Raw genomic sequence first — 24,554 nt, forward strand, 5'->3', positions numbered from 1 at the left:
ACATTGAATACAATGACATTGTTACTCTTAATTTTGCACAGGCGCAGTGCATAAACTCTCAGCGCACACGCCCACGCGCCCATTTTCTTCCCTTTTCTCTCCACTTCTCTCACGAGTTCTCTTCTTCCCACCTCCCACCACTAGGTCTTTCAGTCCTTCCCCAGGGCCTGTTAGTCTCTCCTTCCGACCCCCCTACCTTCGGCTGCTAGCTTCCCCTCCCCCTCCCTTTTCCGTCGGTCGCACAGCGCCTCTAGTGCATGCGCATAAGGTACAAAGCCTCGCTCTTTGTCCCCCATCTGTCGTTCACAGGAACCCAAGGCTTTGACAGTCGGTAGCCAATAGAAGCTAAGAAATGGCGGACAAACGGGTCCTCCTCTGGAGATAAACTTTGACTGGCAGTTCACGTGGCCAATCGGAAAGCCAACATTGATTCTCTTGGGAGGCACCGAACTCCGTCGGCTCGTTTCCGGCGGTCGCGCGCTCTTTTCTCGGGACGGTGGAGGCTGTGCAGCGTCGCCGTTACTCTGAGCAAAGAACTGTGGGCAGAGGGTGAGTTTTGGGACGCTTCTGTGGTTGGTTGGGGAAACAGTGTGGCTTGCTGCGACAATTCATGAAGGAAGGGGCTGGGGCGAGGCCGAGTTTGGCCGGATAATATGGGTTCGAAGGCCTCATGAGGCCTCCCCCCCCTTCGCGCTAGGCCTTCGCAGCCCACCCTTGGGGTCCTGCGCCCTCGCCACTTCACGCCTGGGGCTTTAGCCCACGCGTTTAGCTTTATTGCCCGGGCCCTTTGTGCTACTCATCTCGAATCTTAGCTACCCTAAGTTGGCGGCTTGTGAACCGCTTTGGACCAGAGGGTGCGAAGTCTATTATGCTGAAGCGCTGAAGTTGAGGTTAGAGGAGGAGGCGCTTTGCTTTGTTGGATGCTCCTCCTTCCTAGCCCCTCGAGGCCATCAATTCCAAGAGGGCCTGTAGGGCCCCTAGAGCAATGATTTGTTTGTTTGTTTTTTTGTGCAAACAACTTTCAGTGGGAAGTTTGCTAGTTTAAAACCCAGTGGCTTTTGGAGCTAAGTTCATGAAACACCCTCCACCCCACCCTTGTGCGCGCGCTTTTCTTTTTCCAAACCTTGCCGCTTAAGCTTTCCCTAACCATTTGTGGGCATCGCTTTTCTAAATTAAGCTTAAATTTGTGGCTATACTTTCTAGTATTTTTCACTTTGCAGAAGTCTTTCTGTAAGCTGACACCTTTTTTGTGTGTTTAACAGAAGTCAAGGTTAGAGAGGACTGGGAGACAGACACGTTGCTGTGTTCGAGTCGAAATCAAGGTAGGTGCAGGGGGTAGGGGTTCCAGGTAAAGTACAGGATGCTTAGTTGGATACAGATTTCACATAGATAACAGATTAATTTTTGGTGTAACCTAACACTTTTTGAAAATCTGAAAGTAAAATGGGACTGAGCTTGTGGGTTGGTTTTGATTTTATTCCCCTAATTTTGGCTGTTTTATTAGGGGATAGTTCTTAAATTCATGTTTGTCCAGCTTCATTGTTATTAAATGAAAAGTCCCAAGAAACTCAGCAGCAGCCATTACCATGATTGCATTTTATAGCTTTCAGGGTGGCCCACCAGGCACCTATCTCACTCATCCTGGTAAATTCACACTGGATTTCTCTAGCCGTTTTCCACTTAGGAATTTGACTCTTCTAAAAATTGAGATTTCAGATACTTGTGATTAATGTGATCCTAAACATGTGGGCAGTTGTATCACACACAGTAGCTACAGTCCTTTTCTCATGGTTAATCTTAGGACAGGTAAGTAGGGATACATCCTAGGTGCTGATCTCTTTTTGAAGCCCAGTAGTTTTGGGATTGATAAATTTCTTTCTGTATATATCTTGAAGTTTTACATTGCTGCAGTTGACATAGAAAGTACTTGACTTGGTGCTTACTGCATATGCCATTTAGATAATTTAGGTTCTTCAAGTAGTATTAACCTAAACTTCATTGGTAAATGGGAACTTTCAGAAAAGACTACAGAAAGAATATAAAAGGTAGCATCATGGGGATCTTATTTATGGCCAGACATGGTGGCAGAGGCAGGCAGATCTCTGTGAGTTCGAGGCCAGCTTGGTCTACATCGTGAGTTTCAGGACAGTAACCTGTCTCAAAAATAAATAAATAAATAAATAGTTAAATAATGACATTTATTTAAATTCCTTTTTATTTTCTTTTAATTTATTTATTTTTGGCTTTCCGAGACAGGGTTTCTCTGTGTGGCCTTGGGTGTCCTGGACTTGCTTTGTAGACCAGGCTGGCCTTGAACTCAAAGAGCTCTGCCTGCCTCAGCTTTCCTGAGTGCTGGGATTACAAGTATGCGATAACTGTTATTTACCCCCATCTCCATCCTATGAGGTTGAGGAAGTTAGGTGACATAGCTGGTAAGTTTGTTGAAATTTAAAGTGAATTGAAGTCTTATTTGATGCATGATGGTTTTATGTTTTAGAGGTCAACAGATCTGGGTTCCATTCCTTACACTGTTGTGGCCTTGGTTAGGTAAAGTATGTTTTTAGGCTTCTGTTTTCTTTTTTCAAAAGAATTAATAGTTGGGGCCACTAAAATGAAATAATGTAGGTATAGCATGTTGCCTAGATTTTGTTTAGTTTTTGAGTCATGGTCTCAACCACTATAATGTCCTGACCCTCAAACCTCAAAAATGAGACTAGGTTGGCCTCCATCTCAAAGAAATCCACCAATCTCTTTCTGAGAGCTGGGAATGAAGATATTGCACAGCTTGTTGCCTGGATTTTAATGAGCATTAAATAAATTACCTTAATTTGCAGTGTACTTTTTAAAATCATATTTCATGTGTATATGATGCATTCTGGTTACTCTTCCCCTTCATCTTCCTTATTCTCTTCCCCATCTCTGTCAGCCCCAGAATATACTTTTATTTTAAATACAACTTTCCTTGAAATAAATGGTGTAGAATATTTTTTTTTATTTTGTTTTGTTTTCAAGACAGGGTTTCTCTGTGTATGCCTGGTTGTTCTGGATTCACTTTATAGACTAGGCTGGCCCTGAACTCACAGAGATCTGCCTGCTTCTGCCTCTGAAGTGCTGGGATTAAAGGTATGTGCCACCATGCCTGTCTTTTTTTTTCTTCTTTTTTTTTTTTTCAAAACATTGCCAGGCATGGTAGCACCTGGCAATGTGGTGGTGCTGCCTCAGAGCACTCAGGGTGGCAGAGTCAGGTGGATTGCTGTGAATTTGAGACCAGCCTGGTATATAAAGCGAGTGAGTCCATGACAGCTAACAGCCAACACTACACAGAAAACCCTGTCTTGAAAAACCAACAATAACAGCAAAAGGCAACTATGACATATATATATATAATATATATATATATATATATTATATATATATGGCTGATCTGAAAAATTTATGTCTGAAACTCAGATCTACCTACCTGTACCTCCTTGGTGTGGGGATTAAAGAAGTGGGCTACGATGTAGTTTTTGTTTGTTTGTTTGTTTGCGGGGACAGGAACTCACTAGCCCAAGCTTGCCTGAAATCTGGGGTTGTGGTACCTCAGGCTTTTAGACTGTCAACTGTTTGAGGCCTGTGGGGTGCCCCTAAGCTTAGCTTCTATAAGGATTTCTGTTAACATGGAAATACATGTTGTGGATTCCTTTGAGTGATAGAAGCTACTAAGCCTGAGGCTGGGGCTATCAATTTCTATTTAAAAATTGGATCTCCACCTGAGAAAAGGTAAGATTTAGTGGGACAAATGGCTATGTAGATGATAGTTCTTTCGCTGGCTACTTTAGAAAAAGGAAAATACTTAATACCTATACTTAAAATATGAAAAGATTTTATTCTAATACCTTCCCTTATCTTCAGCTATTTCTGGCAACAGCTTTCATTTTTTGTCTTTTTGGGGGAGTTGAGTCTTGATACATAGCCAAGGTTTTCTGAAACTGTCTTATCTCGGCCTATACAGCCCCAAAATTACAGGGGTGTACCATCATATCATGTCTTTTATTTTCCCTTTGAGACAGGTTCATACTGTAGATAGCCTACACTGACTTCAAACAGTAGAGGTTAGGATTATTTTAAAAATTTTAAAACATTTTCTGTAGCCATGCTTGGTGGTGTACACCTTTAATCCCAGCACTGAGGAGGTAAAGGCAAGCAGGCAGCCTCTTGAGTTTGAGGCTGGCCTGGTCTAGAGTTTAGGACAGCCAGGGCTTTACAGAGAAACCCTGTCTTCACAAACAAAAAAATAAGATGCTTTATTTGCCATTAAATCACTACTCCTGTTAATAACATTTAAAATTACGTTTTTCAGGAAAACTGCACCGTCAAGTGTCACAAGGCTAGAATCTGTTTCCTAATAAGTAAACAAAGCTAAAAGCACTATAGTACTGTAACAGAAAAAAAAAAAAAAACCTGAAAGCAGTCTAAATTAGGTAGATTGATAAATTAGTATATATACAGATGCACTTTATGTAGGCATTTACAATCATGTTGACACTGAAGAAAAGAAAAGCTGAACATCAAATGGTGTGTTGCTATTTCAACTAAAACAGTAACACTTCAGGAAATAAATAAGCAGAGATGGAAGAGGTGAAAGGATTACTTAAATGCAATTGTGCTCAAAGATAATATCTATGTGCATTCATTCTAATAGTGAAAATTAGAAAGAACCTAAAGTGTCCAGCATAGTAGGAACTTGATTGACAGTTGAGTATCATCAACTCATGTTAGTGAATTTTTTGGAGGTGCTAATTTCTCTATTAGACCTAGTTATCCTCTGACTTGGTGTGTAGACCAGAGATCCGTCTGTGCCTGCCTCTTTAATGATGGTGTGTACCACCATGCCTAGCAATGTTAAAGATACAGTTACATGAAAATTATGTATCATAAGGAAAAAAGTTTAGAAACTTGGGTTCCTTTTTTAATTTTGGGTTTTTTTTGTTTTGTTTTTCAAGACAGGGTTTCTATGTATAGCTATGGCTGACCTGGACCTAACTGTAGACCAGGTTGGCCAGCCTCCCACTGAGAAAGAGAGCCATATGTCTCTGCCTCAAGTGCTGGGCTAAAAGGCATGTACCACCACCGGCTGGCATATTGTTTAATAGCCATTTTAAAATAGATGTATTCGTTTTTTATGTGGGTGTTTCAGCAGTATGTAGTTTGCACCACATGTGTCCATGGAGGTCAGAACTGGAGTTATAGGTGGTTGTGATGCATGGTGTGCGGCGGGAATTTAACTGGGATCCTCTGTAAGAGCAACTAGTGTTCTTTATCTCTAAACTATCTCCTCAAACCTCTCACAAACTGGTTTCTTTAATGTGCATCAGTTTCTATGATGGGAGCTGGAGAGATGGCTCAGCTACTACTGCTCTTGCCTGAGTTCTTTTCCGAGCAACTATGTCAGGTGGCTTTTCAATTTCTTGTAGCTCCAGCTCTAGAGGATGCCTTGCCCTCTTCAGGTACTGTGTTTGGATACACAAAACTTCAGAGACATACATATAATGGAATTTTTTAAAGTCAATATTAATAACTAGAAAGTTGTATTAGGGTTCTAGAGGAACAGAACTGATAGAATGAATCTATATTTAAATGTCAGTGGGATTTATTAGAGTAATTTACAGGCTGTGGTCCAGATAGTTAAACAATGGCTGCTTACCAAGGAAAAGTTTAAAAATCCAGTAGTTCTGCCCATGAGGCTGGATGTCTCAGCTAGGCTTCAGTATACACTAGAATCCTGAAGAAGTATATCCTAATGTCAGTCAAGGAATGGACTTGCTATTGAGATTGGGGGCAAGCAGGCAAAGAAAGCAAGCGTCTTTCATCCATGTCCTTTATATAGGTTGCCAACAGGAGATATGGCCCAAATTAAAAGTGAAGCTTCCCACTTGAGATGACTTGATTAAGAAAAATCCCTCAGAGGTGTACCCAGTCTCTTGGGTTTTAGTTAATTCCAGATGTAACCAAGGTGACAATCAAGAATCACAAAGGGTGTACTAAAATGTTAACAGTAGCCCTTGGTATAAGGGTTTTTATGTATATCTGTATGTGAAGGTACTCAAGACAGAGACACCTGATGTCCCAGAGCTGTGATTAAAGGCATTTGTGAATGTTGGTGTTGAGACCAGGCTTGCTGCTTTTTCCCTCTTTCCTGGTCTCTAGCTCAGGTTGCTCAACCTCAGCCTCTTAGAGTGCTACAAGTACAGGCATGTGCCACACAATGGCTCTTCGGGTTTGTGGCTTAATTTTTTTGTTTTTCAGAGGCCAGGCATGGGTTCCAGGCCAGCTGGGCCTACATGGACCATGTCTCAAACAAGTATGTGAATGTATGTGAGGTCAGAAGACAACTTGTGAGAGTCGGTTCACTCTTTAACTATAAGGGTTCTAGAGGTTGAAATCAGGTTGTTAATAAGTACCTTATTTCAGTTTTAGTGCTTTGTGGCATTGGTGAGAAATGTTATTGAAATGTAAAAATTCTGGTGCGGTAGCACACACTTAATTTCAGCATTTAGAAAGTAGAGGCAGGCTGACCTCTTGAGTTTGAGGCCAGTCTAGTCTAAAGAGCAAGTTCCAGGACACCAGGGCTACACAGAGAACCTCTGTCTCAAAAAAAAACTAAAAAGAACAAGAAATTTTATAAGAATTCAAATCTAAGCCTAAATGTCAGCTTTTCAGTGAGGTAATTCAAAATCATATTCAGGCCCTGACACCCTGTCTGTGCCTCGTGTCTCCCAGTTTTTGTACTTTCTTGGCACTTAATCTCTTCATCCTGTGTAATTTGTTTATTATGTCTATTTTGTCTTTCATGAAAAAGTAGCCTCTGAAGGCCAAAACATGCACCTGGAATAGCATCCAACAAAAATAGGCATTCACTGAATATTTTTAAAATGAATTGGTGAAATGAAAGATTATCAGTCTATGAGCAAAGCACGTATCTTTATTATTTTTTGTCTGTACACTATTCCTTTATCTCTTGAACAATGTTTTTTTTCTCCCTTTCATATACACACAATGTAGCCCTCAATTTTCAGTGTCACACTATCCCCATTGTGTAGATGTTTCAAAAATTTAATATGACATTCCTTTTATCTTTGGTTATTCCATCTTTTTTTTTCTTTTACTCATCTCCATAAAGGCCATTATAAGTGAATATTTTTGTGACCACACGAAAAGTTTTATTTTGAGTTTTTTAAAAATAATTTGTTGCTGGACGTGGTGGCGCACATTGATAATCCTAGCGCTTGGGGAGCAGAGGGAGGCTGATCTCGTGTGAGTTTGAGGCCAGCCTGGTCTACAAAGTGAGTCTAGGATGGCCAAAGCTACACAGAGAAAACAGAAAATAAACCCTATTATTTTTTTGTAACTTTTTAAAATATATGTGAGTGTTTTGGTTGCATGTGTATCTTCTTTTTAAATAGTAAAAAAAATTTTAATAGTAAAAAATTTTATCCAGTGTATTTTGATCACACTTCCTTCACAGCTCCTAGATCTTCTGCCTACCCAACTCCATACCCTTTGTCTCTGTCCCTGTCTCTCTCTCTACAAAAAAGGAAATCAGGTTGTGAAGCCACCTGACATTGGTGTTAGGAATGGAACTCTGCTAGTTTCCAAATGGCAGAAATGGACATTATTATTTTTTTTTTATATATATATTTGTTTCTTTTACTTTGCTGGAAATTTAGTTCATTCACTCTTGGACTCATTCATAACCTGTTTTCTCAAACCCTTAGTTTGAGTGTCTATGATGTATTGCTTCTTTTATTATAAATCGGGCATTTTACTAAGCTAGGAGGGTGGTGCATGCCTTTAATCCTGGCACTCAGGGAGGCAGAGGCAGGCAGACTCATATATTTTACTACCATGATTAAGAAGGCATGGCCAGGCACATGCCTTTTATCCCAACACTTGGGAGGCAGCAGAGTCAGGCAGATAGATAATCTTTCTGAGTTCAAGGCCAGCCTAACAACAGAGTGAGTTCCAAGATAGCCAAGGCTGCACCGAGAAACTCTGTCTCAAACAAAACAAACCAATTACTAGAGAAATAGCTGAGCCGTTAAGAGTACTTGCTGTTCTTTCAGCAAGTACTGGGTTTGATTTCCAGCATCTGAATGGCATCTTAGAACTGTAACTCCAGTTCTAGAGTTCTCTACTAAGCCTCAAAGGGCGTAAGGCTCACAGTACATGTGTCATGTAGACATATATGGAGATGAAACACCATACACAAAAATAAGTCTTTAAAAAGAACTGCTTGCCCTGCTTAGTATATACCAGTAACGGGTTATTTGTTAATCCTCAGCTATATCAAGGAGCAGATATTTTTGGATACCTGTTTATGATAGCTAAAAAACAATACACAGTATAGCATTCACTATGTAATATATAGTATTAGGACTATAATTCAAAGCTTGGTTTTTAACCCCACAATCCATACTAATCCATACTTTTCTCACTGAATTTTGCAGTATCTATAGTGACTTTTGCTTTAGGTGATTTGAGGAAATCAAGACTTGTACTTTTGTTTACTTTTTCCCTTTTTTATTTTTTTAGATAATCTCTTCATCCCAGGCTGATTTTGTTTATTTGTTCAGAGCCAGGGCCTCTGCAACCCTGGAATATTTTGACATTTCCTACTTTGCTTCAGGGTGCAGAAATGCAGAGCAATAAAGCCTTTAACCTGGAGAAGCAGAACCATACTCCTAGGAAGCACCATCAGCATCATCACCAGCAGCACCAGCCACAGCAGCAGCAGCAACAGCAGCAACAACCGCCCCCGCCAATGCCTGCCAATGGCCAGCAGGCCAGCAGTCAGAGTAAGGAGATGCTTGGTGAGGGATGAAAATGGGTTCCCTTGGAAATAGTTTCCAAGGAAAAAATTTCATGGCATTTAGATAAATCTTCTAGGATTATAAGTGAGCAGGCCTTTGCTACCGTACTTCCATTGTTTTTACTTTTTGCGGGCATGGGAGTTTAAGACAGGGTTTCTCTGTGTAACCCTGGCTGTGCAGGACAACCAACTACAACTACAGCTCCAGGGGTACCTGCTGCATACAAACTTATCCAGGCAGGCACACATAAAATTTATACACATTATAAACTAAACCCATAGAAACAGTTGGGCTCAGCAGAAGACTCACCTCTTAAAATTATAAACCCGAGGACCTTTGTCCTGGAACCCACTGTGAAAAGAAAAAGTCAAGTCTTAAAGGTTGGTCCCTGGCCTTCCACATGTATGCCACACATGTTCATGTCCATCATACAAAATTCACGATATTTTTTTAAATGCCAAGGCTTACTACAAAAACATATATCCTCATTTCTGTATGTACAACCTGTCAAAGTTGTGGAGATTGGTAATTGGTTAAGAAAATAGAGCGATTTAAGAAGCAGACAGGTCTACTTGGAATATTTATATTTATTGCCAAGTTGCTCCATCATTTGATTGATTGTCTCTGATTAGCTAGCTTAGTTGCTAGATCATGGTATTGTCTGTGATTAGCTTAGTTTCTGGATCGAAGTAGGCCTGTTAAGTTCCCTGGTCTCTTCAAGCTGCTTTCACATTCTCAAGGTGCAATTGGACTGATGAGTTGGGTAGGTTGCATTGGGAAGTTTGTCTTCATCACAGAAACAATGTTGAGGATATGACTTAATTTTTTACTGAGTCTTTTGATTGACTGTCTTCTTTCAGATGAAGGCTTGACTATTGACCTAAAGAATTTTAGGAAACCAGGAGAGAAGACCTTCACCCAACGTAGCCGTCTCTTTGTGGGCAATCTTCCCCCTGATATCACTGAGGAGGAAATGAGGAAACTTTTTGAGAAATATGGGAAAGCAGGTGAAGTTTTCATTCATAAGGATAAAGGCTTTGGCTTTATTCGCTTGGTGAGTAACTGTAAGCTTTGGGGCATGTACTTTGAAAAATACTGGGGAGTGAATATGGAAAAAATCGCAGTGAAAATAATTACATTGTCTATATGGTAATAGTTGGGATGTTTTTGTTTTGTTGCTTGTTTTTGTTGTGGTTGCTGTTTTGGTTGTCTGAGTCTGGAACTAGCACTGTACACTTGGCTAGCCTCAAACTCAGAGAGATCTATCTGCCTCTTGCCTTCTAGTGCTAGGTTTGAAACTGCACCACCATTGCCTGGCCTTTGTGAAAATGGTTAATGATACAAAACAAAAGGCAAATTCAGATTTATTTGCCTGGAATATAGGGCTTAAAGTAGTTTTGGGGGTTATGGGGTTATGTTTGGTTGTAGGTCTCATTCTGTAACCCTAGGCTATCCTTGAACGTAACACTTTTTTAAATATTTTTTTTTATTTTATTTGCATTGGTGTTTTGCTTGCATGTGTCTGTGTGGAGCCAGATCCCCTGGAACTGGAGTTACAGACAGTTGTGAGCCGCCATGTGGGTGCTGGAAATTAAACCCTGGTCCTCTAGAAGAGCAGCCAGTGCTCTTAACCCCTGAGCTATCTCTCCAGCCCAAACTTGTACAATTTTACCTCTATTTTCTAAGTGTTGATGCCACAGGTGCACCACCATGCTTGGTTTATGAAAAAAATGAAGTTTATTTTACTGATTATCAAGGCCTATATAACTTACCACAAAGTCCTTGTATGTGTCTTATCTTACTCTTAAACCCTGAGGGGACACAATTTTTATTTTAAAATCTTTTAATCTTAGTCAAGAGGATACCCATTTTTTTTCTGGGGAAGGCAGTTGGGGCTTAAATGTAGATTCTTAATACATATTAGATAAGTGTACTACCATTCATCAGACCTCTCAGTTCTGCCAAGTTTAAATGCAGATCTGATTTTTAAAAATCTGTTTTGATTTAGGGATAGTATATGAGAAAGAATTATTTTACCTCTATGAATGAGCAAAGTGTGACAAGAGCTCCAGAGGATGCTTGGAACTATCACTAACTCAAAACCATAAGTCATTTTCTCAAGATACTTCCTTAGTTCTATGAAGTAGGGAAGAGATGTCCTGTCAGTTTTCTGGTTCTAAATAAGCTTCTTGGTCAGGGGATCTGATGCTTTCTTTGGATCTGCATGGGTACCAGGCACACATGTTGTACATGAATATACTTAGAGTCAAAGAGTCAAAACATTCATACACACAAAACAAATATTCTTCTTTGAGGACAATTAATTCTGTTATGTTAGTGGAAATTAAAATATTCTGAGTGCTGTATTATTAAGTATACATCTGGGACTCGCTCTATGGACCAGGCTAGGGTAGAGATCTGCCTCCCTCTACCAGAGTGCTGGAATTAAAGGCATTTGCCACCACATTCAACAGGGTTCTTTTGAGGGACATTTTATTTTGTTGATGCCTGTTTGGATGATGGCCTTTGTTAAATTCTAATTTTCTTGTTTGCCCCAGGAAACACGAACCCTAGCAGAAATTGCCAAAGTGGAGCTGGACAATATGCCACTCCGAGGAAAGCAGTTGCGTGTGCGCTTTGCCTGTCACAGTGCATCCCTTACAGTCCGCAATCTTCCTCAGTATGTGTCCAACGAGCTGTTGGAAGAAGCGTTTTCTGTATTTGGCCAAGTGGAGAGGGCTGTGGTCATTGTGGATGACCGAGGAAGGCCCTCGGGGAAAGGCATTGTTGAGTTCTCAGGGAAGCCAGCTGCTCGAAAAGCTCTGGACAGATGCAGTGAAGGCTCCTTCTTGCTAACCACGTAAGTAGTTTTCAGACAGTGGTTTTGAGTTTCTTATTCTTTCTTCGGTATGGAGAGTTAACATCTAGTAACCAATAGCTATATGTTTGTGTACAAATGGGTGAGTCAGGACAAATTTGGGAAGGTCAGCATTCTCCTTCCAACTTTACATGTATTCCAGGACAAAGCTCTGGTTACCTAGTGTGTGTGAGTGAGTACCTTTATCCATTGATGACCCTAGATCTTAAATTAATGGAAGTGGTTTAAGGATAACTTTTCAGGCTGGAGAAATGCCTCAGTGGTTAAGAGCACTCACTGGCTGCTCTTGGCAGAGGAAATGTGTTTGATTTTCAGCATCTACTTGTTGGATCAAAACTTTTCTGTAACTTCAGTTCTAAGGGATCTGATGGCAGTCTAAGCAGACACCAGGCACAGAAGTGGTACACTCATAAATAATTTGATAACTCCACCTACTTGCTTTTAACATTTGTTGAGACTATTTCAAATATCTGAAACCAGGCTTCATCTGGGCTATTAACCCCAAATTATATATAATGCTAATAAGAGGGACTTGGTTACTTGGAGTTAGGTATAAAAACCTCTTCAGAAATTGATTTAGATGTGGTGGTTCATATCTATAATCCCAGCTCTTGGGAGGTCGAAGCAGGGGGAATGCCACTAACTTGAGATCAGCCCAGCTTACAGTACGAATCCTTGCCAAATTCTTATTTCTGTTAAAAGTGTTGGCAGTTGTCCAGTTGTAAAGTTGTAGGGAGCATGCTTGTTGAGGTATGGCTTCATTAATACTAACTTTCTTTCACACAGATTTCCTCGGCCAGTGACTGTGGAACCTATGGACCAGTTAGATGATGAAGAGGGACTTCCAGAGAAGCTGGTTATAAAAAACCAGCAATTTCACAAGTATGTGGTTCATATATGTTGACTCTTACGCATTTCTGGGGTAGGGGTAGAGAATGTGTTTGTGTGTGTGATGCTGGTAGCTGAACCCAGGCCCTTAACATATTTGACTACATTTCCATCTCTGATTATTTAATTGTTCTTGAAACTTTAAAAGGGGTGTCTAAAAGAGGCATGTCTTTGCGCGCATATATGTTCACTTGGCACTTAGAAAAGAATGTGATTCTAAGGAATCTTAGAGTAAGTAATAACATACATAATGTTTATTGTCTGTAGGGAACGAGAGCAGCCACCAAGGTTTGCACAACCTGGATCCTTTGAGTATGAGTATGCCATGCGCTGGAAGGCACTCATTGAGATGGAGAAGCAACAGCAGGATCAAGTGGACCGAAACATCAAGGAGGCTCGTGAGAAACTGGAGATGGAAATGGAGGCAGCACGCCATGAGCACCAGGTTATGCTGATGAGGCAGGGTGAGTATAGGCCTGTAAGTCGAAAACTAGAATACAGATCAAATGCCATTTTTTGTTCAGTAATTTCTTTGTTCCTCAGTAGAAAAAGACATAAATCTCTTTCATTCCCTGAAATACTTTGTTGATCCTGGGAGGGACATAGACTTGGAAATTGGGTATAGAATACTGGATTAATTCTATGAAGAAGGTAACAATAAAGTTTGAGTTTGCTTGGATGGGTCCTTTTGACATTATGTATTATCTTAATTAAGGTTTCTGTTGCTGTGATAAAACACCATGACTAAAAGCAACTTGAGTTTATTTTGTCTTAAAATCACAGGTAACTCCATCATTGAGAGAAGCTAAGCTGGGCATGGTGGCGCATGCCTTTGATCCCAGTACTCTGTCTGGGACAGAGACAGGCAGGTGTCTGTGAGTTCGAGGCCAGCCTGGTCTACAAAGTGAGTCCAGGACAGCCAAGACTACACAGAGAAGCCCCTGTCTCAGAAGGGTGGGGGGAGAGAAGCTAGGGTAGGAACTCAAGTAGGGCAAGGATCTGGAGGCAAGAACTGATGTAGGAATGCAGTTTGTTAAGTTGCTCCCATGCCTTGTCCACCATGCTTTCTTTCCTTTTGTTGGGGAGGGTTGTTTATTTGTGGCCCTGACTTCTGGAACTAGTTCTATAGACCAGGCTGGTCTTGAGCTCAGAGTTCCATGTGCCTCTCAGCCTCTAACCTTGAGTACTGGACGTTAAAGGAGTGTGATACCATTCCCTGATGCAGTAAGCTGGGCCTTTCACATCAATCATGAAAATTCACCACAGATTTTGGCCACTCAAAAATCTCAATTGGGGTTTTCTCTTCCAAAATGGCTCTATAGCTTGTATCCGGTTGACATCTTTGCTTTTTGGATATTTATGGGAAATTGTTGTGTATGTGTAACAAGAATCAAAAAGTCTCAATCTGTTGGTAGATTTGATGAGGCGTCAAGAAGAGCTCCGGAGAATGGAGGAACTGCATAACCAAGAGGTTCAGAAACGAAAGCAGCTAGAGCTCAGGTACTTTTTTTTAAACATTTATTTGTTTGATGCCTAGACACACGCTGCTATCTGGTCCTAGGAACTGAACTTGGTCGTCAGCCTTGAGAGCATGCACCTTTACACCCGAGCCATCTCACCAGTCTTTTAACCCTTTTCTTAACTTTTTTCTGACAACTACAAAGAGTCATGCTTCTTTATTTCTCATCACCGTTCTCCCTGATAAGTTGTAAATACTGTCAAGAATTTCTGCTGCTTCTTGGGTTTTCCCTTTGGGTATATGTTTTTTTTACTTACTTTTTAAAGCTGTATTTGATTCTGGGAATTACCTTAAGTCTTCACTAAAAAGAACTGAATGTTGGTCTTTTTAATTCTTTGAATGTTATCCTTGTTCTTTGCAAGCTGTGCTGGTTTTCAATAGGCTTTTCTCTTTGTCTTAACTCTTCCTATTCAAGTGGTCTGGAATGTCTTTTATCTTTTAAATACCTTGATGACTATAGGCAGGAAGAAGAGCGCAGGCGCCGAGAGGAAGAAATGCGGCGTCAACAAGAAGAAATGATGCGACGACAGCAGGAAGGATTCAAGGGAACCTTCCCTGATGCGGTATATCTCCTATGTACCTATGATGTGCCAGGCCAGCTGTGATAAGATAAACCTACCGTGAAGTGTCTATTAGGATACCAGGTTATGATCAATTTTTCTATGCTATAAAATTCCTTTTGGGAAAAAAAAATGTTGGTAGGAATTGAGGTAAGATTTGAAAGAGAGCAAATGTAGGATGAAAATCCGGTATCACTGTTATTTATATCAAATGATGAGAGAGAAATAGTCCTGTAGCAGACTTCACCTAATCCACTGCTACCCTTATAGCCAGATGGTTTGCAACCCTAAGAAGAAATTAGCTATTTTTCCTCGTCACCTCTTTTTGTTCCTAATAGAAAAGCCTAATTTGTTACCTGGAGTCACTCTACACATGGCAAGAGGGCATGTGTGTCATCACTGTTTACTTCCCTTTGTGTTGTCATCAATGAATTGTAAAAGAGTAACTTGTTTTGGACTATTTTTTTTTCCCCAGAGAGAACAAGAGATTCGGATGGGCCAAATGGCTATGGGAGGTAAGGACTAAAGAATTAAATAGTTCTGGTTGACCTTTCGGGGTCTGGATAAAGGATAGTTACAGAAAAAAGCAGCAGGCATCTGGTAGCCAAAGAACTAACTGCCTGCCTGGCCTTTTTTTTTACATTGGCTGCTGAGTTATTCTGATCTCCTTGTCTATGCCTCAGAAAGCCAGGGGTAGCAAGCATGTACAGCCCTGCTTTTTGTTGTTCTTTTGAGACAGGGTCTTATTAACTCTGTAGCCCTGGCTGTTCTAGAAGTCACTGTGTAGATCAGACTGGTCTTGAACTCAAAGAGATCTGCCTGCCGCTGCCTCCTAAGTGCTAGCTAGGATTAAAGGCACGTACTGCCATGCCTGGGTTTTAATGTGTGGACCTGGGATTTAAACTCCTTCTCATACTTACAGAGCCTTTTTGTTTTCATTTTAAAGTCTGATCTCTAGTGAGTTATGGGGCTTCTAACTAATCCACATTTAAGTGGCTTGACCTTTCCAGGAACAATAGGGCTCTTTAGCTGGGAGTGGGGGATTGTTAACATATCTTAGTCTTTAGATCCTTCTGAATTGTCCCTTCAGTAGGGGAAGAGACTGATAATCTTCCCCAATGGTCATCATACTGTTCTGCTTTAGGTGCTATGGGCATGAACAACAGAGGTACCATGCCCCCTGCTCCTGTGCCAACTGGTACTCCAGCTCCTCCAGGACCTGCCACTATGATGCCAGATGGAACTCTGGGATTGGTAATAAATTGAAGGGCTTCATAGCAGTTGTAAATGGTGGTAGGAGGAGCTTCTTAACCTGGGGTTTAAATTTTGTGGGTATGTGTACATGTAAATGTAGGCTAAAAGTCAGCTGCTTGTGTCATTCTTCAGGAGCCATCCATAACTTGGAACTTGCCTATTAGGCTAGGCTTACTGGCTTTCGGGCCCCAGGAATCCTCTGGTCCTTGCATCCCCAATGCTGGTATTGCAAATTCATGCCACCATACCCTATCCCCACCCCAGACATTGGATGCTAAGGAATTAAACTTGAGTCCTCAACAAGCACTTTACTTGACTGTCTGCCCAGCATTTCCTACCTCTGATTTTCTATGATTTTTGGTACAGATACCAATCTTCAGGGCTACTGTTAGTCATAATATGTAACCTAAGATCTTTAGGGGTTAGTGCAGATAATTGAATCCAGGATCTGCCACTTCATATCCTTGGTCCTTTAGTTTTTACTCTTGAAAAAATTCAGTATATCATCTATTTTAACAGTAGTTTCTGTCTGACTGCCAGACTGATTGACTTAAGTTATGGTTGCTATTCTCAGTAAGTTGTTTTTTTTGTTGTTTTGTTTTGAGATAGAGCCTCTGTAGTGGCTGTCCTGGAGCTGTCCAGGATGCTCCTGTCTTTCCTTCCCAAATGCATTATACCTCCATGTCTGGCTAGCAGGTTGCTCATTGGAGGGAAAGTCAAGGAAAGATGACAGATGTGAGTGCAAGGGCCTCGTGGTTCATAAAGTTTGGAAGTTGTTCATGTTGTAATGTTAAAATGGACTAGGCTCAAACTGGATAGATTTAAGGTTGCTAGAGAAGGATAGCCTGTTCTTCCTGGCTCAGGAAAAAAGTACTTGGCTAGAACCTATCCAAACTAGGAATTTCAATTGTATATAAAACACGGAAGAAAGCTAGGTGATTGAATGGAGCCATAACTAGTACAGCCTTCTGTTCCTTTCAGTGTTCACTACTAGAGCTTAAAACAGACTTGGTTGCCTGCCCCTAGCAGTAAGGAGTCGAATAGTTAAGTAGAAATGGCCTCTAGTTGGAAGACCATAGACTAGCCAGAAGCTTCAGACAAAGAGATTCAATTGTTATACTGTTCTCTTTCTCTTTTAAGACTCCACCAACAACTGAACGTTTTGGACAAGCTGCTACAATGGAAGGAATTGGAGCAATTGGTGGAACTCCTCCTGCATTCAACCGTCCAGCTCCAGGAGCTGAATTTGCTCCAAATAAACGCCGCCGATATTAAATAAAGTTGCAGTGTCTAGTTTCCCGCTATTCTTAAAAGAAGAGCCCTTTTGGACTAGCCAGAATTCTACCCTGGAAAAGTGTTAGGGATCTTTCCCAATAGATAGGTCTTCCCTGCCTATGCTACTCTAGGGAGTATGCTTGGAGGCAGAGGGCAAGGGAGGGGTGATATTTAACAAATCAGTCTGGTATATTGCTTTATCAAGTCTGTCTGGTGCATTCCTGAAGTATATTGCTAGTTGAGGGCCTGCAGAACTATAGGAAGATGGACTCAGCTCCGTTAATCTTGATCATTCCTGCTTTCTTTTCCTTTCCTTTGCTTTTCTCCATCATATTTTAATTACTATTTTATTCCTCTCAACCCTTGAGGCACTGCCATATATATCACAAAACCTAAACATCCTCCAATGACCTAGCCCAATTCCTTTGTTCACTCCCAGGTGAGAATTCAGACATGTCCACAGAGGTTACAGCATCCATACGGTTTTGTTATAGCTCATATATAACCCCTTCATGTCCTAAGGAAGACAATTTCTCTTAGAGGTTTTCATTTTAGTATATCATTAAAAATCTTGTTGCCTTTTTTTCTTGGGTAAAGACTAGTCAAGAATGAATGACATTTTGTGTCTATGATGTTCACAGCTTTTCTTGGTAGGTCTGGTACAATCTTGGGAACAGGGTTGCTGTGTGTTGAAGGTCTGACAGTAGCTCTTAGCCTTGCCTATCTTAGGTAGTTATGCTGTGCATTTTTTATTGGTGTCCTATGATTTGTTCCTGATACCTTCGATTTGAAAATTTTCTGAGAAATGGAGCAGTAATGCAGCATCACCTTATTAAAATACATTTGAAGCCTTTTAATTTTCTGTGCTTTCTTTTTGAAAGGGGGGGGGATTCCATGGGAGATGTGTGCAGTAGACTGCATAAAGGTAATCTTAGTAACCTTTAGACTGATATATAAAAACATCAGGCAGACATGGGCAGGGGAGTTTGAGATGCAAGGTGGTGTGGCTAGTACCAGTGCTACTGGCACTACCTTGAGGTAACAGCAATGGCAGGCAAGCTATTCCAAATGGCAGAAAGTGGAGGGGTTGTACCCATACCCTCATAGGGGAGGGGGGAGATCTTAATTAGTATTTTGTTTCTGAGCAGCTGCTGGTATGTCAGAGGCTTGGAATTGGCAACAGCTAAAACTGCTATAGTTACTGACCTCATCCAAGTTCCAAGGGCTTTTTCTGAGCCTCAGAGCTAAAATGCTCTGGAGCACTATCCTATTGGCTGGAAAGACCAACTGAAGTTCCCTTGCCCATGTTTGGAGGTGGACGCCTCCTGAACTAAAGATAGAAACAGCTGGCCCTTCTAGGCAGCTAAAAGCCTTCAGAGTAAGAGGTGTTCCCCACTCAGCAGCCAGACTCCTTGAAATACCCTTTGTGTAAGCTCAGCTAACGCCTCCATGTCTCTGCTCTGTCATAACAAAGGCTGTGGGCAACACTTTGACCCCAATACCAATCTCCCTGGTGAGTAAATGATCTCAGGGCTTGTGAATGGGTGTTAGGGATTGTTCAGCTGTGGGGCTGGCCATTGGGAACAGGGAGAACAAAAATTGGGCATAATTTAATAATTAATTGGTCTGGGTGATCTTTAATCTGCTGGTATACTTTCCACATTCTGTGAAATGCCATTAACATGAACTGGAGAAAATGTGAGATATTATCTGGCATAGTTCTCTTTCCTGCCCCCCCCCCCCTTTTGCTGTTATCTACAGATTCCTGTCACTATCACCCTGGGGTCCCAATCTTTCATGATGCACTTAAGGTGAGGAATAGGTGATGGGGACCCAGCAAGTATATTTCCTAAGGAAATATGCCCAGGAATTCTAAGCTGATCTGGGTTTCTTGTTATCAGGGTTGGTCCTGCTGCCGAAAGCGAACTGTAGATTTCTCTGAGTTCTTAAACATCAAGGTAAACCCTTTACTTCCTTGTATTCAGCTCCCTATTGAAGAATTCTACTTCTAATCCTTATCTCCTTATCTGTACTAGGGCTGTACTGTGGGACCACACTGTGCTGAGAAGCTTCCTGAGGTCCCTCCTCAGCCTGATGGCTCTGCCTCAACTTCAGTTCAGGAGCAAAAACCTCTGAATACAATTCCAAAGTCAGCAGAGACCTTGCTCCGAGAAAGGCCTAAGTAAACATCCTGGGGCTTGTGCCTACATCCATGCAGCTTCCTAGGAATAATGGCTCATTGGGGTTTGCTAATTAGGGGTTAGCAATATGAGGAGGGTCATGTGTTAGTTTTCATAATTCATCTTTTATGTTGGGAAAATTTGTGTCAAGAAAAGCCCTTAGCTATGAGACAGTGTAAGGATGATGGAATACATAGACTCTCAAATCTACTTAAATACTTAGTATAAAGCAGAGTAGTGTTTCATTTTGTTGAGAAAGGCTGTCAGGCTGCTCTTGAACTTGATCCTCTTGCCTTAGCTTCCTGAATTTTGAGATTATAGGTACACTACCACGCTTGAGAATGAAGTGAGATTTTTGTTGTGCATTTTCCATTTTTAGTGATCATTAGTTAATATAGAAAATAATGGGTTTTGTTCTCACATTTTCATGTGTATCATTGTACCTTGCTCATGTCCCAACAACATATCTCTGTTGATCTTTCTCTTGGGAAGAGCTTGAAGATAATTTTATAGCTACATGTTTTATTGGCTCATTCCTGTAATCCCAGTACTTAGAATACTGAGTCAGTAAGATTTTTGTGGATATTGAGTTGGCCTGGGCTACAGAAAAAAAAAATGAATTGCTGTCTATATTGGTTTGTGTCTGTAAATCTCAACACTTAGGAGGCAGAGGCAGCAGGGGGTTTACCACAGGTCTGAGACTAGTCCATTTTATACAGTGATTTCCAGGTTTGCTATGGTTACCAAGTGATAGCCTGTCTCAAAACACAACAGCAAAAGCGCCAGTAACATAGCTCAACAGGAAAAGTTGATTGTACATAATCTTGATGAGCTGAGTTTGATCCATGAAACCTGCATAAAGGCTGAAAGAGATAAGTGACTTTACAAAGTTGTCCTCTGACCTCCACACGTGCTGTAGTATGCATGTCCCTACACTAAACTAATTCCCTATTAACAAATAATAAACTAAAACTAAAAATTTATTATTTTTAATAAATAAAAAGCTCAACATTTTGTTTCAATTTCTTTTTGAGACAGGGCAGCCCTGACTGTAGGAATTCACAGAAATCTACCTGCCTTTGCCTCCAGAGTGAGTGCTACAATGCCTTACTTAAAAAGCTAATTTTTTAAATGTTTTTATTTGTATGTATGTGTGTGTGTTTACAGGTGGTTGTGAGCCACCTGCTGTAGATACTGGGAACTGAACCCAGGTCTTCTGCAAGAGCAATAAGCCCCTCTGCCCCCTGCTTCCTGAACCATCTCTCCAGCTCCCGTAAAAAACTATGTCTTGCCTGGTGTGGTGGTGCACACCTTTAATCCCAGAACTTTGGAGGCAGAGGCAAGCTGATCTCTGAGTTTGAAGCTAGCCTGATCTACAGAGTGAGTTCCAGGACAGCCAGGGCTACATGGGAAAACCCTGTCTCAAAACAAAAATATAAAAAGCTACATCTTACATCACAGAGAGGAAGTAGTAGTAGCATGGTTGCAGATAATAATTTATACAAACAAGAAAGTCGTTAGGTCCACAGTCAAGTAGAGGATGAAGAAGTGATAGCTAGTTCTGTAGAGAAATGTGGGAAGGGTAGAAGCAACCAACCTTAAAGGAAGCCCTGGGCACTTTTCCAGGCTTCTCAAATATGAATGTCCAGAGATGAAAATTGTCAATGGAGTTGCTACCTGACTTTTCTGACCCTGGCTCACCTTCACCAGACTTACTTGATTTTACTACCATGGATGGGTGGGTAGGGGAATGGTGCTACAGCTGGTAATTCTGATGAATGGATCAGAGCTAAATGCCTGCTTATAACCTCTAGGTCAGAGATGCCTCCCAAACTGCTACCACTTACTATATCTCAAGCCCTGGGAGTGGCGTTGGAACAGAAAGAACTAGACCAGGAACCTGGAGCAGGTAGGTAGGTCTTTAATAGGACAGGTCTCAAAGACTGGAATTTCATGTAAGTGGCAGCAAGGTGGGGGAAATAGACAGGTTACTGACTGTTTCATTTGCCCAGGACTTGACAGTAGTCTGATCTGGACTGGTTCCAGCTGCCAGAATCCCGGATGTGATATTGTGAGTGAGAGTTTTGGGGACTCAAGCATGTAGCTGAAAGATACCTAAGGGATGCATGGGTATAGGCATGAATTTGAATGACCTGATTCTCCTTTGGCCTTGTTAGGTTTACCAAGGCCCTGAGAGTGATGCTACCCCATGCATCTACCACCCAGGGGTGCCTCGGTTTCATGAGGGGTAAGGAGGACTGGGCAGGCTTCTCTCAATATGTATGAGAGTAAGAGTTTGGAGTGGGGCACGCTAGAATTCAAGTAAATTGTTTCTCCCTCAGGATGAAGTCTTGGAGCTGTTGTGGGATCCAGACTCTGGACTTTGGGGCATTTCTAGCACAGCCAGGATGCAGAATTGGTAGACACGATTGGGCAAAGCAAGTAAGCCCTCACCTTTCCTAAACACTTGACTAGGATCCAATTACAAAGATACACTCTCCTCCCAGTACCTCATGGTTGGCCTTGCTAACGTCTTCCTTTACTACAAATGAAGTAAGATTCTGCTCTTTATGCCTCCATAACTCAGACTGTTGGCCATATTAAATAGTTAATTTTCCTGAGATTGCTTGTGTCTTTATACTCGCATGAAACTCTTCTTGTGTTAGGAGTTGATTTTTACCATCCTTATTTCACTTCTCTTTAGCTACCAGCATCTTGCCGCCATGATTGGCACCAGACAGATTCCTTGGTAGTGGTGACTGTGTATGGCCAGATCCCACTTCCCGCATTCAACTGGGTGAAAGCCAGTCAAACTGAGGTGAGAAATAAATCTGAGGCAGAATAGGGCCCAGTGAACTCTGGTGATAGTGTAATCTTTTGGGGAGAAATGCTCAAAGCTGTCACACTTTAGGTTTCATGGTCCCCAGAGAGGAATGGGAAGTTACTACATTGGGGTTGTATGGCTAACCTGTGGATCTCACCTCTCATGTGGTTCTATAGTAATGACTTTTTCTGACCTTTTGGAATTGATACTACCCTTATAATTCTTTTCTCTTAGCTTCATGTCCACATTGTCTTTGATGGTAACCGTGTGTTCCAAGCACAAATGAAGCTCTGGGGGGTAAGTGAAGAGAAGCGGGCAGAAGCAAGGGAGGTAGATAGAATAAAAGAAGGGCCAGATTGAGTTGACAATCTTTCAGAGTGTATGCTGAAAGAGTTACAGTGGGAAAATAGAGAGATTTCTCTTTAACAGCTTTGGTTTTCCCTCCTTACTCTCCTCTTCCTTCCCTCCACCCTTCCCCATCTTATTCCTCTGTCTTTTTCTGTTCTTATTCATCACCACTCTGATCCCAAGCCTGTGATTTCTTCATTCTTTCTGTCTTTCCCTCCTCCTCAGGTCATAAACGTGGAGCAGAGCTCTGTCTCTTTGATGCCATCACGGGTTGAAATCTCCTTGGTTAAGGCTGAGCCAGGATCCTGGGCCCAGCTGGAGCACCCTGATTCACTAGTTGAGAAGGCTAGGGCAGGGGTTTTGCTAGACATGAATGAGGAAGAACCTGAGGATTCAGATGATGACCTGAGTTGGACAGAGGAGGAGGAGGAAGAGGAGGAAGAAGCTATGGGAGAGTAGTAACAGCAGACAATTGAATTTCTAGGTAGGCCCTCGGTGACCTCCTTAAAATCTCAGAGACCAGGATATGGTTGATCATGTTGTGTCATTGAGTATCAGGAGGCAAAGGAGGAGAGAACAAATGAAACTGTCCAAACTGCTACTGTTTCCCTAAATAAACCTTATATTCTGTAGTTTCACATAAGTGTCCTCTCTCTCCTCATCATGGAAGAGTGATTCAGCCCTGCCACACCCCAACGTCACTGTGTGTTTGACATGTTTGGAAACAAGCACATGCATGTGCATTCTGTTCCTCACCAGGCACTTACTGTCCAGTTTCACATTAGGTGGTTTCCAAATAGCTGAGAAATAGAGGCGTGTTCATTTCTCCCAAGGCAAAGATGAGCTGGCCATGGTACATGCCTATAACCCCACCACTGAGCAGGTGAAGACAGATGACAGGAGTTCTAGGTCATCCTCACCTACATAGTGAATTGGAGGACAGTGTGGACTACACAAAACCTTGTCTTAGAACCCTCCCCGTGAAGAAAAGGAACAAAAATAAAAAAGAAATGACATTACAAGCTGGCTCTAATGCCTTACACACCTCTAATCCCAGCATGGAGGTAGAAAGATGGCCATGAATTTGAAGCCAGACTGGACTTACAAAGTGAATTCTAGGCCACCCTGGACTAGACTGACTGATCTCAAAGTAAACAAGGACATTCTAGCTAGGTGTAGTGGGTTATTCCTATAATTCTAGCAATCGGGAAGCTGAAGCAGGAGGATTGCAAGTACAGGACCAGCCTACAGTACAATGAAAGTCCAGACCAGTCTGGATGATGTACTGAGATTCTTGGTGACCATAGTGATTTTACTATTGTTTACTCCTACTACATATGAGAATGTATGTATAAAGGAGAAGACAAGAAAGTTAGTGGGGTGTGGCTAGATAAAAAAAAAATTCTAAAATTATGACTCAGGCTTGCCTCAAACTTAGCATCTTCTTCCGCTAGCCTTCTCACTGTTGCAATTGTAGGTTCAAGTCCTTATGCTCAGATCCAAACAATAGGTTGCTTTTGTTGGTGTTATTTTGTAGTACTGGGGATACTTGAAACCAGGACCTCTCCTGTGATGAGCAGGCTTTTTACCACTAAGCCACAATCCCTGGTAAAAGGGAGCTTAAAAGAATGTGGGGGCTAAGAGTGTATGCTGCTTTGCAGAAGAGCCGAGTTTGATTCCTAGTATCTCACAGCCACCTGTAAGGCCAGTTCCAGGGGGATCCAAATCCTGTGATCTCTGTGGGCACTTGCAGTCACATGCACATACCCACGCATAGACACATGAAATTTTAAAAATCTTTTAAAAAGCCCTACACAATTAAGTGATGAAAAGGGTTACAAAAAAACCCAGAAAAATAAATAAATGGTTACCTGACTGTATCTGCAGATTCCACATTCACAGATTCAACAATTGTGAATTGAAAATATAAAGAAAAATTTGTACTGAATGGTTACAGATTTTCTTGTGTTTCTTAA

General features: G+C 41.5%; 2 protein-coding genes across 2 annotated transcripts; both read left to right on the plus strand.

The window, feature by feature from the left end:
- The first annotated feature begins 402 nt into the window (after positions 1-402).
- Nono (non-POU domain containing octamer binding) lies at positions 403-18,079 on the plus strand. The gene is made up of 12 exons (XM_060375076.1): positions 403-549; positions 1,263-1,322; positions 8,669-8,837; positions 9,713-9,906; positions 11,411-11,712; positions 12,517-12,612; positions 12,886-13,082; positions 14,034-14,118; positions 14,598-14,700; positions 15,173-15,212; positions 15,842-15,951; positions 17,092-18,079. Exons 3-12 carry the CDS (start codon positions 8,678-8,680, stop codon positions 17,224-17,226), a joined length of 1,422 nt encoding a protein of 473 aa, XP_060231059.1. The 5' UTR covers positions 403-549; positions 1,263-1,322; positions 8,669-8,677; the 3' UTR covers positions 17,227-18,079.
- Positions 18,080-18,213: 134 nt separating this feature from the next.
- Itgb1bp2 (integrin subunit beta 1 binding protein 2) lies at positions 18,214-23,221 on the plus strand. Its single transcript, XM_021627161.2, has 11 exons — positions 18,214-18,739; positions 18,988-19,037; positions 19,128-19,184; positions 19,263-19,408; positions 21,221-21,315; positions 21,419-21,477; positions 21,584-21,654; positions 21,749-21,848; positions 22,111-22,224; positions 22,465-22,527; positions 22,804-23,221. Exons 1-11 carry the CDS (start codon positions 18,676-18,678, stop codon positions 23,035-23,037), a joined length of 1,053 nt encoding a protein of 350 aa, XP_021482836.1. The 5' UTR covers positions 18,214-18,675; the 3' UTR covers positions 23,038-23,221.
- The last annotated feature ends 1,333 nt before the right edge of the window (positions 23,222-24,554 follow it).

This window comes from Meriones unguiculatus, chromosome X (assembly GCF_030254825.1).
Source record: "Meriones unguiculatus strain TT.TT164.6M chromosome X, Bangor_MerUng_6.1, whole genome shotgun sequence".
Classification (NCBI taxonomy): Eukaryota; Metazoa; Chordata; class Mammalia; order Rodentia; family Muridae; genus Meriones; species Meriones unguiculatus.

Bases quoted from the DNA above. Each gene is read 5' to 3' on its own strand.
- Nono (XM_060375076.1), top strand. From the start codon at position 8,678: ATGCAGAGCAATAAAGCCTTTAACCTGGAGAAGCAGAACCATACTCCT. The intron at 9,907-11,410 runs GTGAGTAACTGT...TGTTTGCCCCAG, and splicing joins GCTTTGGCTTTATTCGCTTG to GAAACACGAACCCTAGCAGA. The intron at 12,613-12,885 runs GTATGTGGTTCA...TATTGTCTGTAG, and splicing joins AAAAACCAGCAATTTCACAA to GGAACGAGAGCAGCCACCAA.
- Itgb1bp2 (XM_021627161.2), top strand. From the start codon at position 18,676: ATGTCTCTGCTCTGTCATAACAAAGGCTGTGGGCAACACTTTGACCCC. The intron at 21,316-21,418 runs GTAGGTAGGTCT...TCATTTGCCCAG, and splicing joins AGACCAGGAACCTGGAGCAG to GACTTGACAGTAGTCTGATC. The intron at 22,225-22,464 runs GTGAGAAATAAA...CTTTTCTCTTAG, and splicing joins TGAAAGCCAGTCAAACTGAG to CTTCATGTCCACATTGTCTT.